At 44.0% G+C, this 19,597-nt stretch overlaps 1 protein-coding gene and 1 long non-coding RNA gene across 4 annotated transcripts in view; one reads left to right on the forward strand and one right to left on the reverse strand.

The window, feature by feature from the left end:
- The window catches only part of PM20D1 (peptidase M20 domain containing 1), a 34,589-nt gene extending 19,621 nt beyond the window's left edge, over positions 1–14,968 (reverse strand). Inside the window, exons 1-4 of one of the 3 annotated variants that reach the window (XM_045048681.1) lie at positions 14,723–14,861; positions 5,842–6,135; positions 3,193–3,279; positions 70–302 (exon numbers count right to left, since the gene is read on the reverse strand). In XM_045048681.1, coding sequence (XP_044904616.1) covers positions 70–302; positions 3,193–3,279; positions 5,842–5,875 — 354 coding nt within the window. In that variant the 5' untranslated portion in view covers positions 5,876–6,135; positions 14,723–14,861. Of the gene's footprint in view, positions 1–69; positions 303–3,192; positions 3,280–5,841; positions 6,136–14,722 lie in introns of all 3 variants that reach the window. The other 2 variants (XM_019822127.3, XM_003999420.6) reach the window with 2 other exon arrangements.
- A 14-nt stretch (positions 14,969–14,982) lies between these two features.
- On the forward strand, positions 14,983–19,568 carry LOC123382751. Its single transcript, XR_006591627.1, has 2 exons — positions 14,983–15,230; positions 18,084–19,568. It is a non-coding gene; the product is annotated as an uncharacterized LOC123382751 (long non-coding RNA).
- The last annotated feature ends 29 nt before the right edge of the window (positions 19,569–19,597 follow it).

Consider the following 19,597-nt stretch of genomic DNA (forward strand, 5'->3'; position numbering starts at 1 on the left):
TCAGGCGAGAGCTTCACCATCCTGGGCGAATCCTTAGGGCCCCAAGGCGAAGGGAACAAAGTGCTTCACCATTACAGAGTTCTTGTTGTCCAGTGTGCCTCGGCCATGGATAAAGCCATCACGCTCCAACCCAGAGAAGGGGGGCACCTCCCATCCTTCGTCAGGGGCAGGCACCACATCACTGTGAGCCAGAAGCATGTAGGGCTGCAGGCTGGGATCTGAGCCTTGGACGGTGAACAGGTGACTGTACTCTCCTATGACTTCATGCTGGACAAAGCTGGTTTTGAAAACTGTAGGAAAGACTAGAGGGAAAGGGATGAAAAGCAGCGAGAGAGAAAGCCAGATACAACAATTGCCTTTGGTTTTTCTACCATTTGATACAAAATGCGCACCCCTGCCCCTTTAAAAAACATTCTTTTTTAAAATGTTTACTTATTTTTGAGAGACACAGTGACAGAGTGAGAGCAGGGGAGGGGCAGAGAGAGAGGGAGACACAGAATCCAAAGTAGGCTCCAGGCTCTGAGCTGTCAGCACAGAGCCCGACATGGGGCTTGAACCCATGAACTGTGAGATCGCGACCTGAGCCGAACTCGGACGTTTAACCAACTGAGCCACCCAAGTGCCCCCCCCTTTTTAAAAAAACATAAGCGTCCTTTAGGAAGCCTTCTGGAACAAAGTCAGTCTGATTTCTGATTTGCTGAGACAATCTCTAAAATTCCTCTTCCTCATCTTTTAATGTGCCACTACTATGTAATAATGTGCACATCAAGATTCCATCATTATGACAGCTAAAAGATCAAGATCTGACTTGGTCTGATCTCTAACATGTTATGTCAAGTATACGCTACAGGGTTATACAGATGCTAGGGGTGTGTAATTTTATTTATTTATTTATTTTTAATGTTTATTTATTTTTGAGAGAGACACAGAGAGCACGCAAGGAAAGGACAGAGAGAGAGGGAGACACAGAATCCGAAGCAGGTGCCAGGCTCTGAGCTGTCAGCACAGAGCCCGACGTGGGGCTTGAACTCACGAAGTATGAGGCCGTGACCTGATCCAAAGTCGGACGGACGCCTAACCGACTAAGCCACCCAGGCGCCCCAGTTAAATTTTAAATATAGTAGTCTCTGATATCCAAATTACTTGGGACCAAACACGACCCTTATATCAAAAAAAAAAAAGAGGGGCGCCTGGGTGGCGCAGTCGGTTAAGCGTCCGACTTCAGCCAGGTCACGATCTCGCGGTCTGTGAGTTCGAGCCCCGCGTTGGGCTCTGGGCTGATGGCTCAGAGCCTGGAGCCTGTTTCCGGTTCTGTGTCTCCCTCTCTCTCTGCCCCTCCCCCGTTCATGCTCTGTCTCTCTCTGTCCCAAAAATAAATAAATGTTGAAAAAAAAAAAATTAAAAAAAAAAAAAAAGAAAGACCTTTTTTTAAAAATAATATTCTTACTGTACATGGCAAATATGGAGAGATTGTTCTGCCTGGTGTAAAGCCATGCTTCTGCCTGAGGGTGTGGATGTGCTCAAGGTCAATTACTCAGGTCACAGGTAGTGGTAGAGAAGGGACTACTGGGTGCAGCCAAGTACCTAGGCCAGCCTCTTCCACCCCCAACAACTTTGGAGAAGCTGGTTTTTTATTTGATTTAGGAAGAGGGTCTCGCTACTCTCCATGAGCTTTTCACACAGGGAGTGGGGAGTTCCAAGTCTCCTTCTTCTTCTTGACCCATCCTTTCTTCAGCTCACAAAGTTGCTGACTGACTCAAAGTTCAGAAATGGGGCAGTAAAGAATCCAAGAAAGGGCCTGGGTGGGTGGGGTGTGTACATAGGTGTATATGGAGGTAGGGGTGGGAAGCACATGGGGTATAGTTCTGGAAACTTGCACAGAAGAAGGAATTCCTGGTCCTACTTATTCTTATGCTGTGCCTTTTATTTCTTTTCCTAGCCCTACCGTTTGATTGCATCATATTTATTGACTGATGCATATTTAGGGCAAAGATAGGGAGAGTTCAAACTCCAACCCAACTAGCTACATGTCTTAGTTTTTCAAAGGCCAAATAAATTTTTTTCTTTTTTTTAATGTTTACTTATTTCTTTCTTTCTTTATTTTTTAATGTTTATTTTTTGAGAGAGAGAGAGACAGAGTGTGAGTGGGAGAGGGATAGAGAGAGAGGGAGACACAGAATCCAAAGCAGGCTCCAGGTTCTGAGCTGTCAGCACAGAGCCAGACGTGGGGCTCAAACCCACAAACTGTGAGATCACGACCTGAGCCAAAATCGGACGCTTAACTGACTAAGCCACTCAGGCGCCCCTAATGTTTATTTATTTTTGAGAGAGAGAGAGAAGGGAGAAGTAGAGGAGAGGGAGACATAGAATCTGAAGCAGGCTCTAGGCTCTGAGCTGTTAGTACAGAGACCGATGTGGGGCTTGAACTCATGAACCACAAGATCGTGACCTGAGCCAAAGTCAGATGCTTAACCGACTGAGTCATCCAGATGCTCCAATAAAGTTAAAACAAATTTTTTTAATGTTTATTCATTTTTGAGAGACACAGAGTGATAGAGTGCGAGTGGGAGAGGGGCAGAGAGAGGGGGAAACACAGAATCTGAAACAGGCTCTAGGCTCTGAGCTGTCAGCACAGAGCCCCACACGGGGCTCAAACTCATGAACCGTGAGATCATGACCTGAGCTGAAGTTGGACTCTCAACCGACTGAGCCACCCAGGTGCCCTAATAAGGTTTTTAAAAAAATATTTATTTATTTTGAGAAATAGAGAGAGCACTAGCAAGCGAGGGGCAGAGGCAAAAGGAGAGAAAGAAAGAATCCCAAGCAGGCCCCACGCTGCCAGCACAGAGCCCGACACGGGCTTGAACTCATGAACTGTGAGATCATGACCTGAGCCTAAATCAAGAGTCAGACGTTTAACCGACTGAGCCACCCAGGGACCCCTTCAAAGGCCAAATAAATCTACGGTCTGTACTCTGCCACTGTTCTGACTCCTGGAGACCTTCTATTCCTCCCCATGGTGTATAAACTCAAAATAGGCCCACAGAATTTGGCTGTCCTCTGGTCAGTAACAAAAGAAGCTCTTTATCACCTTGTAAAAGACTCATGTCTCCAGGGGTACTGCCCCCTCCCCGCCCCCCCCCCCCCCCCCCCCCCCCCCGCCCGGCCAGGCTTCCACAGCTTGTGGCTGACCTGAATGAATGTATTCTCCAAACTCGGCCAGGGCTGTTGTGTTTAACTCCTTGGGGCCAAAAGACACTGTTGGAATGTGGATGGCACCTGTCAGGGTCAGGGAGTCAAGAGATGGAAGGTTACAGATGATAACAACCATTCGTTTTCCCATATCCCTCTGTGCATAGAAAGTTCTTTTGCGTTCACAAACTTATTATGGAGGGCAGAACAATCCTATAAGGGGTCACTGCTATTTTCCCTAATTCTACAGTGAGAAAATAAGCTTAGAGGCATTAGGTGAGCTGCTCAGGACTGTCCTGAGACAAGCAGCAGAACTGGGATTTCAACCCAGGTGGTTTGTGTTTGGTTAGGCTAATACAATTCTTTTTAAATATTTTTTCAACATTTATTTATTTTTTGAGACAGAGAGAGACAGAGCATGAACGGGGGAGGGGCAGAGAGAGGGAGGCACAGAATCCGAAACAGGCTCCGGGCTCCGAGCTGTCGGCACGGAGCCCGACGCGGGGCTCGAACTCACGGAGCGTGAGATCATGACCTGAGCCGAAGTCGGCCGCTTAACCGACTGAGCCACCCAGGCGCCCCAAATTCTTAAAAGAAAATAAAGTTCAAGATAGGGGTAGGGGAGATGGACTGGAGTAGATTTTGGATCCTAACCTTAAGTAGGAAGCTGCTATAAATTGCTTCTAAGTCTCACTCTGCCTCTGAAACCATCATCCCTTTGATGAACCAGAAGAGCCCGTTATCCTGGGTTCCTACATGAGTGAGGAAGCTTGTTCCTCATGGACTGGCTCATCTGGAGTGTAACTGATCACTCAGCCAAGGCCAGCTTTTTTGGGCACATGATGCCTGGGAAGTGGTAGATTTAGAAGTTCCCAAACAAACTCCTTAGTCCTGAATAGTTTCATCCATGTTACCCAAATATTTACGTAATTGTCATTAGGCTTATCCTTTTGAGCCATGAAGGCTTTACACTGTAGAGTTCCATTATTATACGTAAACACCAATGGGAGGGGAAACACAATAAATTATGAGAAGGTTTTATTAGATATCCCAACACACGGTGGGAAGAGCAAAAGCACCTAGGCAGTGTATTTGTCAAGGGAAGGCTTATGAAAGACAAACTCATCTCTTGTGAGAAGTGAAATGATTCGTTTTCAGAAGTACCAAATAAAAGCTGTGCTGTCCAGTTAACAATAGGTCTACAACCTATTGGAAACTTGAATGACCCGCCGCCCCCCCGCCCCCCCAACAATGGAGTCCCAAACCCTTAGACACTTCACTTCCTGGTTCTGCTTCCCTTCTCCATTTCACGGGCTTTGCAATGAGCATGTGCCAAAAGAACTGAAGTCTCTGCGTCACCTCGAGGAATGTACATTTGTTCCAATCAGACTCCTTTTCGCCTTACGTGGGCATAGGCGACTTCCGGGTAAGACTGTAACTTCTGTAGTACTCAGCCAATGAGGAATCAGGGGAGGGAGTTGCACGCTAGGAGATAAATTGCCTGCTGTAACTGCCCCAAGCGTGCGGGCCCATCAGACACCCACTCTTACACGAACATTGATTAAAGTCTCACTTCATTCTGCTCCGAGTCTCTGTGTCCCTCCTTTGACTGAGTGAGTAGGCCCATTTCTCATATTTGGGGGCTGTCTGGGATTCACCTGGACCCACGGGGTCCAGGTCCTCCTGTGACAGGGGAGACGTGCCCCAACCCGGTTTGGGTGGCCTTTCTGTGGGAGGGCCCTGACCTCTGGCAGGATCCATGGAGCCCAAAAATCTTTACCTTTGGAGGCAGAAGAAGTGGTGCTGGGAAAAGGGTAAAAGACATTGTGGTGACCTGGTGACTCCGTGCATGCACCAAGGTAGGAAAATTGGAATATAAGTGATGAGGGAGCGTGGGGCCAGCTGAGGGCAAAGTACAGGCTAATAGCATGGCCCGCCCCCCACCATCCTGTGGAGTATATGTGATATTCCTTGGACACTCCTGGTGGCCCAAGAACAGGGGAAAGGAAAGGAAGCAAATGATTAATAGAGATCACAGTCATGCAAGACAGGAGTCTCCTTCAGTTTACAGATAACTTAGTAAACTGCAAGAAAAAGGCTATCTGATCCATAGCCTAATCTCCAGAAACCTATAGACTCCGATTCCTGGAGCCCTAATTTCACCCTCATCAAGCTGTAAGGGGGTATAAGTGCTTGCCATGGTGATGTGGGAAACAAAGGCAAGTGAAAAATTAAATTCCCTTACTGCCTACAGTCCATTGACAAGTTCTTGAAACAGGCAGTGATGTCCTTCTAGGAGCTCAGCTGCCTCGATGATGACACTTTGTTAGAAGCAAAAGACAATCTTGGCCCAACATTATCCTGACCTCCCAGGGTCCTGTAAGTCTAATACATAAAAATTCCTTTGGAAACTTCCTTTATCTCAACCCCCCCCAAGATATATGCTGGGAATCATACTCCAAGCTTATGGCCCCCTGATAGACACCTGAAGGGTCTCATGACTGAGGTTTTACTAAATGGTAATAAATGGTGATTTTTCTAACAGTAGCTAGCCCCTCAAGGTCCTGGAAACCTTGCTTCCAAAATTCCTTAGAGACTTATTACACTGTCCCTAACCCCTTCCCAACCTGAGAGTATACAATCAGTTACCTGTCACAACCCCAGTGCAGCTCTTCCTGTCCATGGGTCCTATCCCTGTGCTTTAATAAAATTGCTTTTGTGCACCAAAGACGTCTTCAAGAATTCTTCCTGGGTCATTGGCTCCAGGCCATCCCACTATCACCCCAAAACCCCATCAGTAAGTACTGCTTTGGGGGTTGGGAAATCCTCAGAGACTGAGTGTGTGTGACTGAGACATATCCCAGATATGAAGGGAATGAGGAGTCTCTATCCATGGTTCCATTCTCCCGCAATGGAAACGGCTGGCGACAGATGCAGTCGGTTCTGGAAAGTGTAAGAAACCTCCATTAAGGGGGATTGAGCACCCCAGGGAAACTCAGGGGCAGGAACTAGCCTGGTGGAGGATGAGGAACAAAAACTCCAGGCTTAGGGGTAAGGGAAGAGACACCCAGAAAGAGGCGGGTCTCTTCGGATTCCCCCGGATAGTGTGCTGGGGTGAACGTTATGGTACTGGGAGGACACTCCTTGTATAAGGAATAAGGACAAACATAAAATGATCAAATTCTGCTGTTTCGTTTGGACTAAAGACCCAGTTAAAGGGCCACCTGTTTTTTGGCTCAGAGGAAGACTGATCTATAGGGCCTTTATGTGAATGACAAGTTCTAGTACACTGGAGCAAAGGGATTATAGTCTCTGAAACTGAGGAAACAAGGGATCTTCTTCAGTCACCAAGGACTCTCCCTTGGGATGCCTTTTAACGCACTGGAATCAGTTCAGATTGCAAGATCTAAAAAACAAAACAAAACAAAAAACAAAAAACTGATCTTTTGTAATACTGGGGTCGGTCAACACGCCCTAGGAGATGAAGTAAATTAACGGGACACTAATTTTAATACAGACCTCTTCTGTAAGAAACAGGGCAAATGGACTGAGGTACCCCGTGTCCAGGCTTTCTGGCCCTACATGAGGATCCAGAACTGAGGGCCTTTTGAGGAACGTGTTTGCCCAAATGTGTTTGGCTAGTAAACTCCCTCTTGATATATTGGATGATTGTCTAAACAGGCCTCCAAAAAAACCGAGGTTGCTGGAGGAGCTGTATGTGGGGGTGTCTCTCTCATTCATTTCCTGGGTTAATGACTATGATAATTAGAGCCAGTTGTCTGTGGTTAGTCTACACTAGGAGGGAGTCTTTAAGCGGTACTCCCAAGCAGCTGCCGAAACTCCTTCCTTTTGTTTTGGGGAAATTCCCTGTCTTCTCCGGTCTGACATAGACTCCATATTTCCACTTCAGTTGGAAGAACAAATCAACAAAAACCTACCAAACAAAAAAACCCAGGACGTCTGCTCCTCCCTCTGAGCTGACAAGGTTTAGAACTGGGAATCTTCTTTCTCTGCCTTCTGCTAGCACCTCACCTCTTCTGCCTTCCCCTCCCTCTCCTCCTGTTCTTGCACCACCTGAGGGTGCGGCCTGCATAACTGATTCCGAACCCTCCTTGGTGCCTCCCACACCATTGGCTCCTCCCACCCTCCATGTCAAGGAGTAAAGAGCAGCCACTTGGGTGGCCCACTTCAGATCTCCCCCACTGGTGTCCCAGGTAAAAACTGATAATGGGGAATAAGTGATTGACTTTTAAGCGGATGCAGATGGAACATAGTCAATGTTTAAAAACTAATTGGCAAGTTTGTTGTTTAACTAAGATAGACATATGTTTAGAGTTATCAGCATTAAATATGAAACTTATTCTCCTGGCCAGGGTGTTCAGCCAGCTGAACAAAAGCTTCCCAATGTAGACCCTGATTAGGACAGTAATGATCCTTGGGACAGGGTTAGGATGTAGGATTTAAGAGAGCTAATAATCAAAGGAATCAGGGAATCAGCTCCAAGATGGCAGAATGTTGGTAAGGCTTTTGGGATACAGTAAGAGGAGGAAACCCCAACTGATTTCTTACAGAGGCTTAGGGATCCAATGAGGAAATATTCAGGCCTAGATCCGGAGGACCCAATGGGGCAAGGTCTCCTGAAGGTTCATTTTGTCACTAGAAGTTGGCCTGATATTTCCAGAAAGTTATAGAAGGTGGATGGATGGAATGAGAGGTGGACAGAATTGCTCAGGGAGGTACAAAAGATTCATAAAGAGGGATGAGGAGAGACAAAACCAGAAAGTAAAGATTATGGTAACTACTGTGGAGAAGATGATTGAAAGGAAAGGGAGAAATAGAGGACCCCCTCGGGGTGGAAAATGATTAAGAAAACAAAGGCAAGAGAAATGTAGCTGAAATAAATCTCCCTGCAGCTCCCTGACACCTGAAATATTCAGAGTGTGACCTTCCTCAAGGAACTCATGGCAGCCTTGATGTTTTTGTTTTATTAACCAGGTTTACTTAAGGTTAATGAGTTCCTGTAGTCTCTGTTGCAGTTTGTTAGCAACAAAATGACTTAAAATGATGGCTTATTCTATCTCAAGTTTTCATGGGTGAGTATTGTTAAGATAGCTTTCAAAGTCTTTGATAGCCTGAAACTTTAAAGTTTTGCTTGCACAATACAAGGGATTAAATCCATTGGATACCTAATGAGATAAAATGCTAAAACACTGATTGCTAAACATAGGTTTGTGCTTTTAAGTTCTTATTGTAGAGAAACAGGCTATTTGGGTGTGTTGGTAAACATGCTTTGTGCTTGATAGATTCATAAATTTGCCATAAATCACAGTTCACAAATGGCAACTACTTATTTTTCACTGGAGACTAGGGTTTCTAAAAGTTAAAATTCTGCTAGATGCAGTTAAGACTGATGGAAATAAGGAAAGCAACTTTGTACGTAAAAGTAGCTATGTAAAAAAAATTACAAAAAAAAAATGGAAATACATTTTTGTTGGAGGTAAAAGAAAATAATTTTGTCCTGAGACTGGTCGTTTGGAGAGGAATGGCTTGGGACAAAATCTAAATGCAAAGGAAAGTTGTAGAAGGTTTGTGAAAGGAAATCTTTGGAAAGGAATCTTATATGTGGTCAGGATGGACAAAGGTTAAAATGCTTTTAGGAAAAAAAAAAAGGGTAAAGTTTTTTTTGTTTTTTTTTTTTTTTCTCCTTTGTCTGCACAAAAAGATGGAAAGGACTATGATTTGAACCAAAAGGGCAGGGCAGCTCTCTCTTTTGACTTGTTTTGCTCAAGCCTTGGTTGAAATTGCCCCTCTTTTGATCCAAAGGCTGGGCAGATGGAAGCAGTGTCCTCACTGGCGGCCTCCAAATGCTCTGCATGTGTGTTGTTTCTGCAGGGCGGAGGAATGGGTGCCTGTGTCATGTGAGGGATGACACATGAAGGGCTTTTACCGGGATACATGGGACTCATTTGGCTACACTTAGCCCAGTGTGTGCCGACTTGTACCAATCTAGTGACTTTAAATGGACACCCACATGGCTGGAACATATTTGTGTGGGTGTTGCTGGAAAAAAAAAAAGGCAAGGGAATAGACCTTGGCAATGCCCGCTTTTATCCTTAGGAAAAGGTTTTTGCCAGCCTTTTAAAATATATTATAAAGAGGAACAGCTTTATTATGATTGATATGTAAATTTCTGTTGGGCCAAAATAAAATTAATGCATCCCTCGACAACCAAGGGAACCTTGCTTGGTCATAGTCAATACCCCAAAGTCCCACAGGGAGGAAACTGGAGGGGTAGGAGAAACCGGGGAAGACGGGTCAACTCTCGGTGGTAGGGTCAAGGCTGGGTAAGAGCAAGTACTCCCAGCACCTCGCAAGACTGACAGGACTTTCGACTTCCAGTTGGATAGCCAGCCAAAACATGAGGCCTACGGATGAGGCTTTTGCTGGCCAGCAGTCAGAGTCAAGATGAGGTTTCTCCCAGCTAGCTATAGGAAATTGAGATAAGGGATGCCTTTTCCTTCTTTTCCCTATAGATGGGCAAATCCCTAACCAAGGCCAATGTTCCTTTGGGATGTATTCGGAAAAACTGGGATGATTTTGATCCACAAACCCTAAAGAAAAAGTGGTTCATTTTCTTTTGCACCAAGGCTTGGCCCCAATACAAACTGGAGGAGGAAATCTGCCGGCCATAGGGAAATATCAATTGTAATGCTATGCTACAGTTTGACCTGTTATGCAAACGTGAGGGGAAACGGGGGGAAATCTCCTATGTTCAGTGTTCTGGGGACCTTAAGAGAAAATCGAGATATGTGTAAGGTCGATCCTGGCCTTATGGGCAACTCTTTCCGAGGGTTCACAATGATGAAGCGAGGGAACTAACGTCCCCTTGCCTGTACCCAAAGCAGACCTAGAAAAGGAGGAAGGGAAGTCTTCTACCCCAACCTTCTTCTCCTCGGGACCTCGATCTAGACTTAAAAACGTGCACTTCTGCTCCCTACTGCCCACCTTAGCCAGGCCCTCCCCGTAAGGTAGCAGGTGTGTTGCCACCACAAGAAGCTAGAGTGCTGGAAGGAGAAACACGGGAAGGCACCACCAAGATAAGATTTACAAGAAACCTTTTCATTGCATGACTTAAGACAGGTAAAAGAATAGGTAAATTTTCTGATGATCCAGATAAGTATATAGAGGCTTTTCAGAATATTAGGTATGTTTTTGAGTTGACTCGGAAAGATACAATGCTTTTATTGATTTAGACTCTTCATGAGACAGAAAAGCGTGATGTTTTGGCAGCAGCTGAGAGATACGGGGATGAGCAACTCCTTAATTCTCACGGGACTGGAGGTCCTATAGGGACTCCCAGTTCCCTACTGGGGTTCAGGCAGTTCTGCCCCAAGACCCTAACTGGGACTATGATAGTCCCATTGGAGAAGGGTATTGCTGCCACTTCCAAGCTTTGTGGGTAAGGAAATCTAAGGTTAAACCCTTAAATTATGCTAAGTTAGCCACCATCTTACAGACACAGGATGACAGCCTGGTGGCCTTCCTGGAAAGGTTAAAGTTAAATATACGGCTATCTCCCTGATACCCCCCGAAGCTGAGACGATTCTAAAGGACAAATTTGTCATTCAATTGGCCCCAGGTGTTTGAAAGAAGCTGCAAAAATTGGCTGTTGGCCCGGAAGGGACCCTGGAGAAGCTCTTACGAGCTACCAATTGGGCATATTACAACTGAGATAGAGAGGAGAATAAGGAACAAGAAAGGAGGCTTTAAAAAAATCTAAGGCCATAGTCGTGGCCTTATGCACTAGGTCAGATTAGACATCCCGAGGTTCTGGCACCAAGTGCCATTTATGTGGCCGATCACGGCACCAGAAACAAGAATGTCAGAGGGGACAACAGAAGTCGAAACCCCATAAGCCATGCCCCTTGTGTGGAGACATTCACTGGAAAATCTGAATGCCCTTGGGGACCTCAGTCTGCAAGGGCTCAGATAACCAGTGTCCCTGAAAGAGACTGATGGGCCTGGGGTTCTTCACGGTGGCTCCTTTTGAACCAACTGTTGGAAATCCAGAGCCTTGGGTAACTGTGGAAGCAGAAGGAAAACCGGTTGATTTCCTTCTTGACACTGGAATCACCTTTTGTGTCCCTCCTTTCCACTCCCGGCCACAGCCATCCAAACACGGCATATTACAGCGTCTCCAGAAAACTTCTGTTGAAACGTTTCTCTCAGCCACCGGGGTGCATATGGGGAGACTTTTTTTTCCACATTTTTTTTGATAATGCCAGAGAGCCCCACTCCCTTGCTAGAAAGAGACAATTATGACTGAATTAGGGACTATAGTGTTACTAGCTCCAGGACAGATAAACAGTTGTCTAAACGTACAGTAATCTGGATATAGAAGATCAATTTTTCCTTGAGGTAAAATTGAATACACCTCATGGAGTTGTTCCTTGGAAATTGGATGGCCAAAGGAAGATTTGAGGGTTGAGAACCAAAAACTAGTTCAAATGCTTAACTATTCTAAGTAACAATATCACAAGATCCAAATAAATATGGAAGAGGGAAGAAAAGCTATACTTAAATTAAAAAAATAAAAAGACCAGACAGGTCAGGGACTTTGTGGATGGCTACAATGCATCTTCCCATAGTGTGACCTCCTCCCTAGGAGACATTGCATTTGGAATATTAACGCTTGTTAGTCTAATAATCTTTTTGTATGTCATTTGTGGAAGCTGTTGCATGTATCAGAAAAATAAGAAAATTTTGCTAGCCCAGACATTCCAAATACTTTTCCATTATTTTGGACCTCTGGATGGACTTCTGAACCTGCCCTCACTGCCATACCCCTGTCATCCCCCCCTTTCAGCAGGAAGCAGTTAAGATCGGTTGTCGTCCCAATCCCTAATGGCAGTTAGGAGTCACGTTTTCGAAGGGTGGGGGTGGGGGTGGCGGTGGGGGGAATATGATAGAAAAGATAGGATTCAGTAGGCAGAGAGGGAAAAGATTAGGACTTGAGGTCCCTGGGTGGAAAACAAACAAACAAACAAACAAATAAACAAACAAACACATTTTGGAACAATCCTGGGAGCAATCTTAAGATTCCTCTTAAGAAACAAACATCTGTGGGAATGCAAGCTGGTGCAGTCACTCTGGAAAACAGTATGGAGTTTCCTCAAAAAAACTAAAAACAGAACTACCTCACGACCCAGTAATTGCAGTACTAGGTATTTATCCAAGGGATACAGGTGTCCTGTTTCGAAGGGACCCATGCACCCCCATGTTTATAGCAGCACTATCGACAATAGCTAAAGTATGGAAAGAGCCCAAATGCCCATCGATAGATGAATGGATAAAGAAGATGTGGTATATATATGCAGTGGAGTATTACTCGGCAATCAGAAAGAATGAAATCTTGCCATTTGCAACTACGTGGATGGACCTGGAGGGTATTATGCTAAGTGAAATTAGTCAGTCAGAGAAAGACAAAAATCATATGACTTCACTCATATGAGGACTTTAAGGGACAAAACAGATGAACATAAGGACAGGGAAACAAAAATCATATAAAAACAGGGAGGGGGACAAAACAGGAGAGACTCGCAAATATGGAGAACAAACAGAAGGTTACAGGAGGGGTTGTGGGAGGGGAGATGGTCTAAATGGGTAAGGGGCACTAAGGAATCTACTCCTGAAATCATTGTTTCACTATACGCTAACTAATTTGGATGCAAATTTAAAAAAAGAAAAGAAAAAAAAAAAAAGAAACAAACGTGTGTGCCTTGTGCCCAAAATAACCTATAAATGAAAATGGAATCCACTTAGAAGAGGGATTGTGAGAAGTGAGATGATTCATTTTCAGAAATATGAAATAAAAACTGTGCTGTGAATTAACAATAGGTTTACAACCTATTGGAAATATGTATGAACCGCCCCCCCCTCACCGAGTCCCAAACCCTTAGACACTTCACTTCCTGATTCTTCTTCCCCACCCCCCCCTCCATTTCACGGCTTGGCAATGAGCATGCACCAAAGAACTGAAGTCTGTGTCACCTCGAGGAATGTACATTTGTTCCAATCAGACTTTTTGTCTTATGTGGGCATAGGTGACTTCCGGGTAAGGCTATAATCTCTGTAGTACTCAGCCAATGAGGAATCAGTGGAGAGAGTTGCGCAGTAGGAGATAAAATTGCCTGCATAACTGCCCCGGTGTGTCTGTCCATCAGACACCCGCTCTTGCAAGAATATTGACGAAAGCCTCACCTCACTCCCCTCTAAGCCTCCGTGTCCCTCCTTTGGGTCAGTGGGCTTATTTCTCACACCTCTGGAATCAGTTTTTCTAAGGATCAACTCTACGTCACAGCCCAACACATAGATGGAGAAGTCAAGTTTCAAAAAGATGAACCTGTATGAGGCAAACTCAAAATCTGAACTCAAGTGCTCAGAGTTGGAGCAGGAGGCATGTGGCTATATAGTTGTGTGTGTGTGCGTGTGTGTGTATGCCATATAAGCATACGTAGGCCATATAGCCATGTGGCTATAAGGTCTCTACTTTGGGTTCTTTAAATAAGAAAGCTTTTTGCTTTCTTCTGGGTAAAGAGACTCTGGTGAGCAGCTGTCCACTGGCTTTCAGAGAACTAACTATTCGTGCTGTGCTTTGGGAAAGCTCTACTCTGACTCCCGGCCAATCGCTCAAGCACATGCACAATATATATTCAACCACAGGGGTTAGCTTTTGGTCCCTGAATCTGCCTGCACATGTTTATGTAGGCAGTTTCTTTTGATCCACTACTTATTGAAAGGGAAAAGACTGGAGCTAAGCCCAGTGGTGAGGAAGGATGTTCATTATCCCATAGGATCTAGCACTCAACAGAAACTTTCCTTTTTTTTCTCCCAGAAAATGCAGACTGAGAAAGCAAATGAGTTTTTAACCTTGGTTTGAGGTCTAGGGGAAAGACGTCTTTTAATCAGGAGAGGAAGTTTGGAACACCCCACACCCCTTTTTGGAGTCATCTGGAGCTGGGAGGATCCTACAAGTCATAGGTGTTATCATCCAGTGCTCACTCCTTGCTGTGGGGTCCCTGGGGAAGTTCATTTAATTGACCTAAGCTTCAATTTCCCTCCTCTGTAGATAAGATTAAGATACTTTAGTCTTATCTTAAGATATTGCAGAGATTTAACAGAAGTGAAAACTTTCGAAGGTTAAAAGTACAAATAAAATCTATTGCAATACTGAGACAGAGAGTATTGGCCAGGGTGAAGGCCAAGGCCACAGGGACGAGGGTGGAGCTAAGGAAGGTTCCAGGCTAGGCAGGGAACACCAGAGTCCGCAGAAGCCAGGTCTGGGGCAAGAGTGTCATCGGCAAGTCTGGGGACGAGGTGCTGGGACGCGGGCTAGGGTTGGCTTGGGGCGTGTGGCGGAACTCCAGTTCCAATGGCGGACCCAGTGCCGTAGAAGTGGGGAGGCACAGGTTGGCCCAAGGAGAGAGGGACCTGTATCTGAGCATAGGTGGGCGAAGAGGCCCAGGCTCACCTTTCAGCGCTTCCTTCATCGCAACGCGCTCGCCTTGGCTGAACTGAGAAGGGATTTGCGACGCCCTCTGATGCTTCTGGCCCCCCAGGCCCTTCGATCTGGACATTGTGGAGATACCCAGCAGCAGCACAGCCGCCAGGGCCAGCACGCAAACACACTGTGGAGCCATGCCTCTCTCCAGTCTGCAGCTGGAGTTTGGACCTGAACGACTAGCCCGCGTAGGTCGTCCAGTCACCGCTCCAATTACCACAGCTGCCTTAGCCCCACCCTATTCCCAGACCTGACCAATCGCCGCTTGCCTGGGGCTACGGAACACCAATTCACGGGAAGGCTCCGCCCAGAGCCGCAGGGTCTTTTGGGAGTTGTGGTTTCTTCGCCTGGGACAGGCAAAAGTAGGGTAGAGGTGAGGGCTCCGGTTAAACGTCAGGGCTTAGCTGCGCTTGACCTGCTTTGAGATACTCAGAAATCCCTGGTCACTCTATGAGAAGTCAAACTGAAGGGCGAAAAGGTAAAATAAAATGAACAAAGCGTACCAGACCTTAATCTGCTTCTCACTTCTGAAATTCAGGACTTGATTACCATCCCCCCAGATTCTGTGTTGGAGCTCTGCGGGGCCCCTGGCTTTCTTTACTCTGAGATTGAAACAGTATTACTCCATCTATAGACATTGCTTTGGATGATCAGTTCAGAGGGCTTGCTCCTATTTAGCAATTCACTGAAAGTGTTTTTGATATTAATGTTAGTGCATTTTTGCAACTCTAGGCAAATACATTAAGACTGAAGGATTTTGAGAAAGATTATGTATTAATAATTTTGGTGTATTTAATAAAATGAGATTTCATAGCTATTCAGGATACAGGACCATTTTGGAAAAAAAAAAAAAAAAACCTTGAAGACACAGAGAATAAAATTAGATTTATTGGAACCAGAAGAAACCATTCCTTTCAGATCCCTTGATACAATTTGATCTGTCACCAGTCACATATTTTAGAATTTTCTAGGAAAAAAATCAATAGTAGGGCTGCATAGTTACTCATGACCAAAGCTGCAAATTCACACTCCTGGTGTTTGCCAAAGCTCAGAGACGGAGTACTTTGCCCCTTTCAGTAATCCTATTTAAACAAAACAAAACAAAACATGACCCTCCCCAGAAAAACTACAATCATGTATTTACTTTTCAGTAACAATCTAAAAACAGTATTGTGGGAGTGCCTGGGTGGCTCAGTGGTTAAGTGCTGGACTCTTGATTTGGCTCAGGTCATGATCTCACAATTTAGTGAGTTCCAGCCCCATGTCTGGCTCTGAGCTCACACCTGAGGACCTTCTTGGGATTCTCCCTCCCTCCCTCTCTCTCTGCCCCTCCCGGCTCAGCTGGCAATCTGTCTCTCTCAAAATAAATAAATAAACTTTAAAAAAAAACAAACCAGTATTATGAAACATGTCACACATACAGAAAGGTGTAAAGAGTAATATAACGTAGGGCGCCTGGGTGGCTCAGTCAGTTGAGAGCCCCACTTGGGCTCAGGTCATGATCTCATTGTTCGTGGGTTCGAGCCCTGCATGCGGCTCTGTGCTGACAGCTCAGAGCCTGGAGTCTGCTTCTGATTCTGTGTCTGCCTCTCTCTCTGCCCCTCCCCTGCTCCTGCTCTGTCTCTCATTCTCTAAAAAATAAATAAGCATTTTAAAAAATTTAAAAAAAAAGAGTAATATAATGAACATTTCTGTATTCACCATCCAGCCTAAGATAGAACATTAAAAGTAGAGTTGAAATGAGTTATTTTATTCATTTAGTTTTTTGAGAGCGAGAGAGTGCGTGTGAGAGAGGGACAGATGGAAAAAGAGAGAGAATCCCAAGCAGGCTCCGTGCTCAGCAAGGAGCCCAAAGTGGGACTTGATCCTACAAACTGGGAGATCATGACCTGAGCCAAAATCAAGAGACGTACACTTAAATCAACTGAACCACCCAGACGCCCTGAGTTGAAATGAGTTTTTATAAGTGTGAACATTGGCAGAATATTTTTATTTTTTATTTTTTCAAATTTACATCCAAATTAGTTAGCATATAGTGAAACAATGATTTCAGAAGTAGATTCCTTAATGCCCCTTACCTGTTTAGCCCATCCCCCTCCCACAACCCCTCCAGTGACCCTCATTTTGTTCTCCATATTTATGAGTCTCTTCTGTTTTGTCCCCCTCCCTGTTTTTGTATGATTTTTGTTTCCCTTCCCTTATGTTCATCTGTTTTGTCTCTTAAAGACCTCATATGAGTGAAGTCATATGATATTTGTCTTTCTCTGACTAATTTCACTTAGCATAATACCCTCCAGGTCCATCCACGTAGTTGCAAACGGCAAGGTTTCATTCTTCTTGATTTCCAAGTAATATTCCATTGTATATAGAAAAAAATATTCCATTGTATATATATATACCACATCTTCTTTATCCATTCATCTGTCAATGGACATTTGGGCTCTTTCCATACTTTGGCTATTGTCGATAGTGCTGCTATAAACACAGGGATGCATGGGTCCCTTCGAAACAGCCACCTGTATCGCTTGGATAAATACCTAGTAGTGCAATTTCTGGGTCGTAGGGCAGTTCTGTTTTTAGCTTTTTGAGGAAACTCCACACTGTTTTCCAGAGTGACTGCACCAGCTTGCATTCCCAGAATTTGTTAGTGTTTTAAATCAGTAGTACTTTTTGTTCTCTTATATAATAAGTCTGTATTGCAAAGTCATAAACATGTCTTAATATGTTATCTTTTTAAAGGTTTAAACTTTTACCTTTTAGCGTAAAGTTCTTAATCTGTCTGGAATTGACTTTTTGTAAATAGTATAACGTCAGGGTCTAATTTTACTTTATTTTTCCAATTAGATAACCAATTTTCCCAGAACCAGTCATTAAATAGTCTATCCTTTCCTCAAAGATCTGTAGTGCTGACTCTGTCATTTACTATGTTTTCAGACATGAATGGTCCTGTAATTGGGCTTCCTATTTTTTTTTATTGGTTGCTTGTTTATTTCTATGCTAATATGACTATCTTAATTACTATCGCTTTAAAATATGTCTCCATATCAGGTAGAACATGTTTCTCCCTTAGTCTGTTAATATAGTGAGTCACATTAATAAATTTTAAAAATGTAAACCACTCTGACACTCCTGGGATAATCCTACTCAGATAAATCCCTACTGGATTCTTGCAATTCTGTTTATGAATTGGATTGGGCTATAGTTTTTCTTTTTTATAATGTCCTCTTGTGGATTTGATATCAAGGGTATAGTAGCCTCAGATATCTAATTAGAGAATATAGTAGAGATTTCTAACCACCCCCAACATCCATTCTCCTTTTTTTCTAACAAGAATCCTGAGTTTTAGCTCAGTGTATTGATACCCAGCTGAAAGACCACATTTCCCAGGCCCTTGCAGCTGGATTTCCCCATGTGACTGCGTCTGGAGAATGGAAGAGAAGCAGAAGTGTTGCATGTGATTCAAGGAATTGTTTTTATGGACACGCTCTTTATAAATCCCTCCCTCCCTGCTCAGATGTGATGACCCTGGTTCTAGCAACCATGTTGGGCCATGATGGTGAGTTCTATACCAAGGGAGGGCAGAGAGCTGAGCTGGAAGTAGCCTTCGTCCCTGGGGAGCCTCGTGGAACCACTAGACAAGCTCTTGCCTGTCTACCTTTGGGGTTATTTGTACTGAGAGAGAGAGAGAGAGAGAGAGAGAGAGAGAGAGAGAGCGCGACGTGTATTTCTACTCAATTTAAACTATTAAAGGAGTGACCCTCCTCCAATCTTTTTTTGTTTGTTTTTTTGAGTCCACTTTGGTACATTATATTTTATTAGTGATTTATTCATTTCCCTAAGTTTTCAACGTTGTAGTAGTTAAGAATTTAAGCTCTGGAGCCCGATTGCTTGGGTTGAAATCTTAAGCTCCTTCATGTTCATGGAGTTGTGTTGAGTGGGAAACTTAACCTTTCTGACTCTCAGTTTCCTCATCCATGAGTGAGTATGTGCTTGGAGAATTAGTATGTACTTGGAGGAGTGCATAGCTTATAGTAACCACTCAAGAAATGTTAGCTATACCATTGTTACTATCTTTTCCCCTTTGCTTTCTTTGAATTGGTTTTCTTTTTCTAACTACCATGGTTGAACATCTGGTTCACTAATTTTCATCTTTTTCCTTTTCTTTTCTTTTCTTTTTTAAAGGTTTTATTTTTAAGTAATCGCTGCACCCAAAGTGTGGCTCCAACCGACAGTCCGGTGATCAAGAATCATACGCTCCACCGACTGAGCCAGCCAGGTGCCCCATCTTTTTTCTTTTCTAGTGGAAACATTAAAGACTATACATTTTCTTCAAAGCACTATTCCCGGCAGGTTTTTTTTTTTTAAAGATTTATTATTTTTAAGTAATCTCCATGCCCAATGTGGGGCTTGAACCCACAACTCGGAGATCAAGAGTTGCATGTTCTACCGACCCAGCCAGCAAGGTGCTCCTTGCATAGTTTTGGTACGTAGCATTTCATTATTGTTTAAGTCTGAGTGTTTTTAATTTTCCATATTATCTCTTTTTTGACTCTGAGTTATTTAGAAGTATTTTTTAAAATTCTAAATGTGTATTTTTTGGTGCAAGTTATCTTTTGTAATTGATTTTTAACTTCAATGCATTGTGGTTAGAGACTGTGGAAGGATACTTATTCTTTGAAATTGCTGAAAAATGCCTTAAAGCCTAAACTATGATCAACTTTTGTAAGTACTTCATGTGTACTTAAGAAATATACATTTTAATTGTGTGCACCATTCAATACATGTCCATTAAATCAAGATTGTTTACTTTGCTGTTTAACTCTGTCATACCACGCTTTTTTTTTA

This window comes from Felis catus, chromosome F1, assembly GCF_018350175.1.
Source record: "Felis catus isolate Fca126 chromosome F1, F.catus_Fca126_mat1.0, whole genome shotgun sequence".
NCBI classification, from domain to species: domain Eukaryota; kingdom Metazoa; phylum Chordata; class Mammalia; order Carnivora; family Felidae; genus Felis; species Felis catus.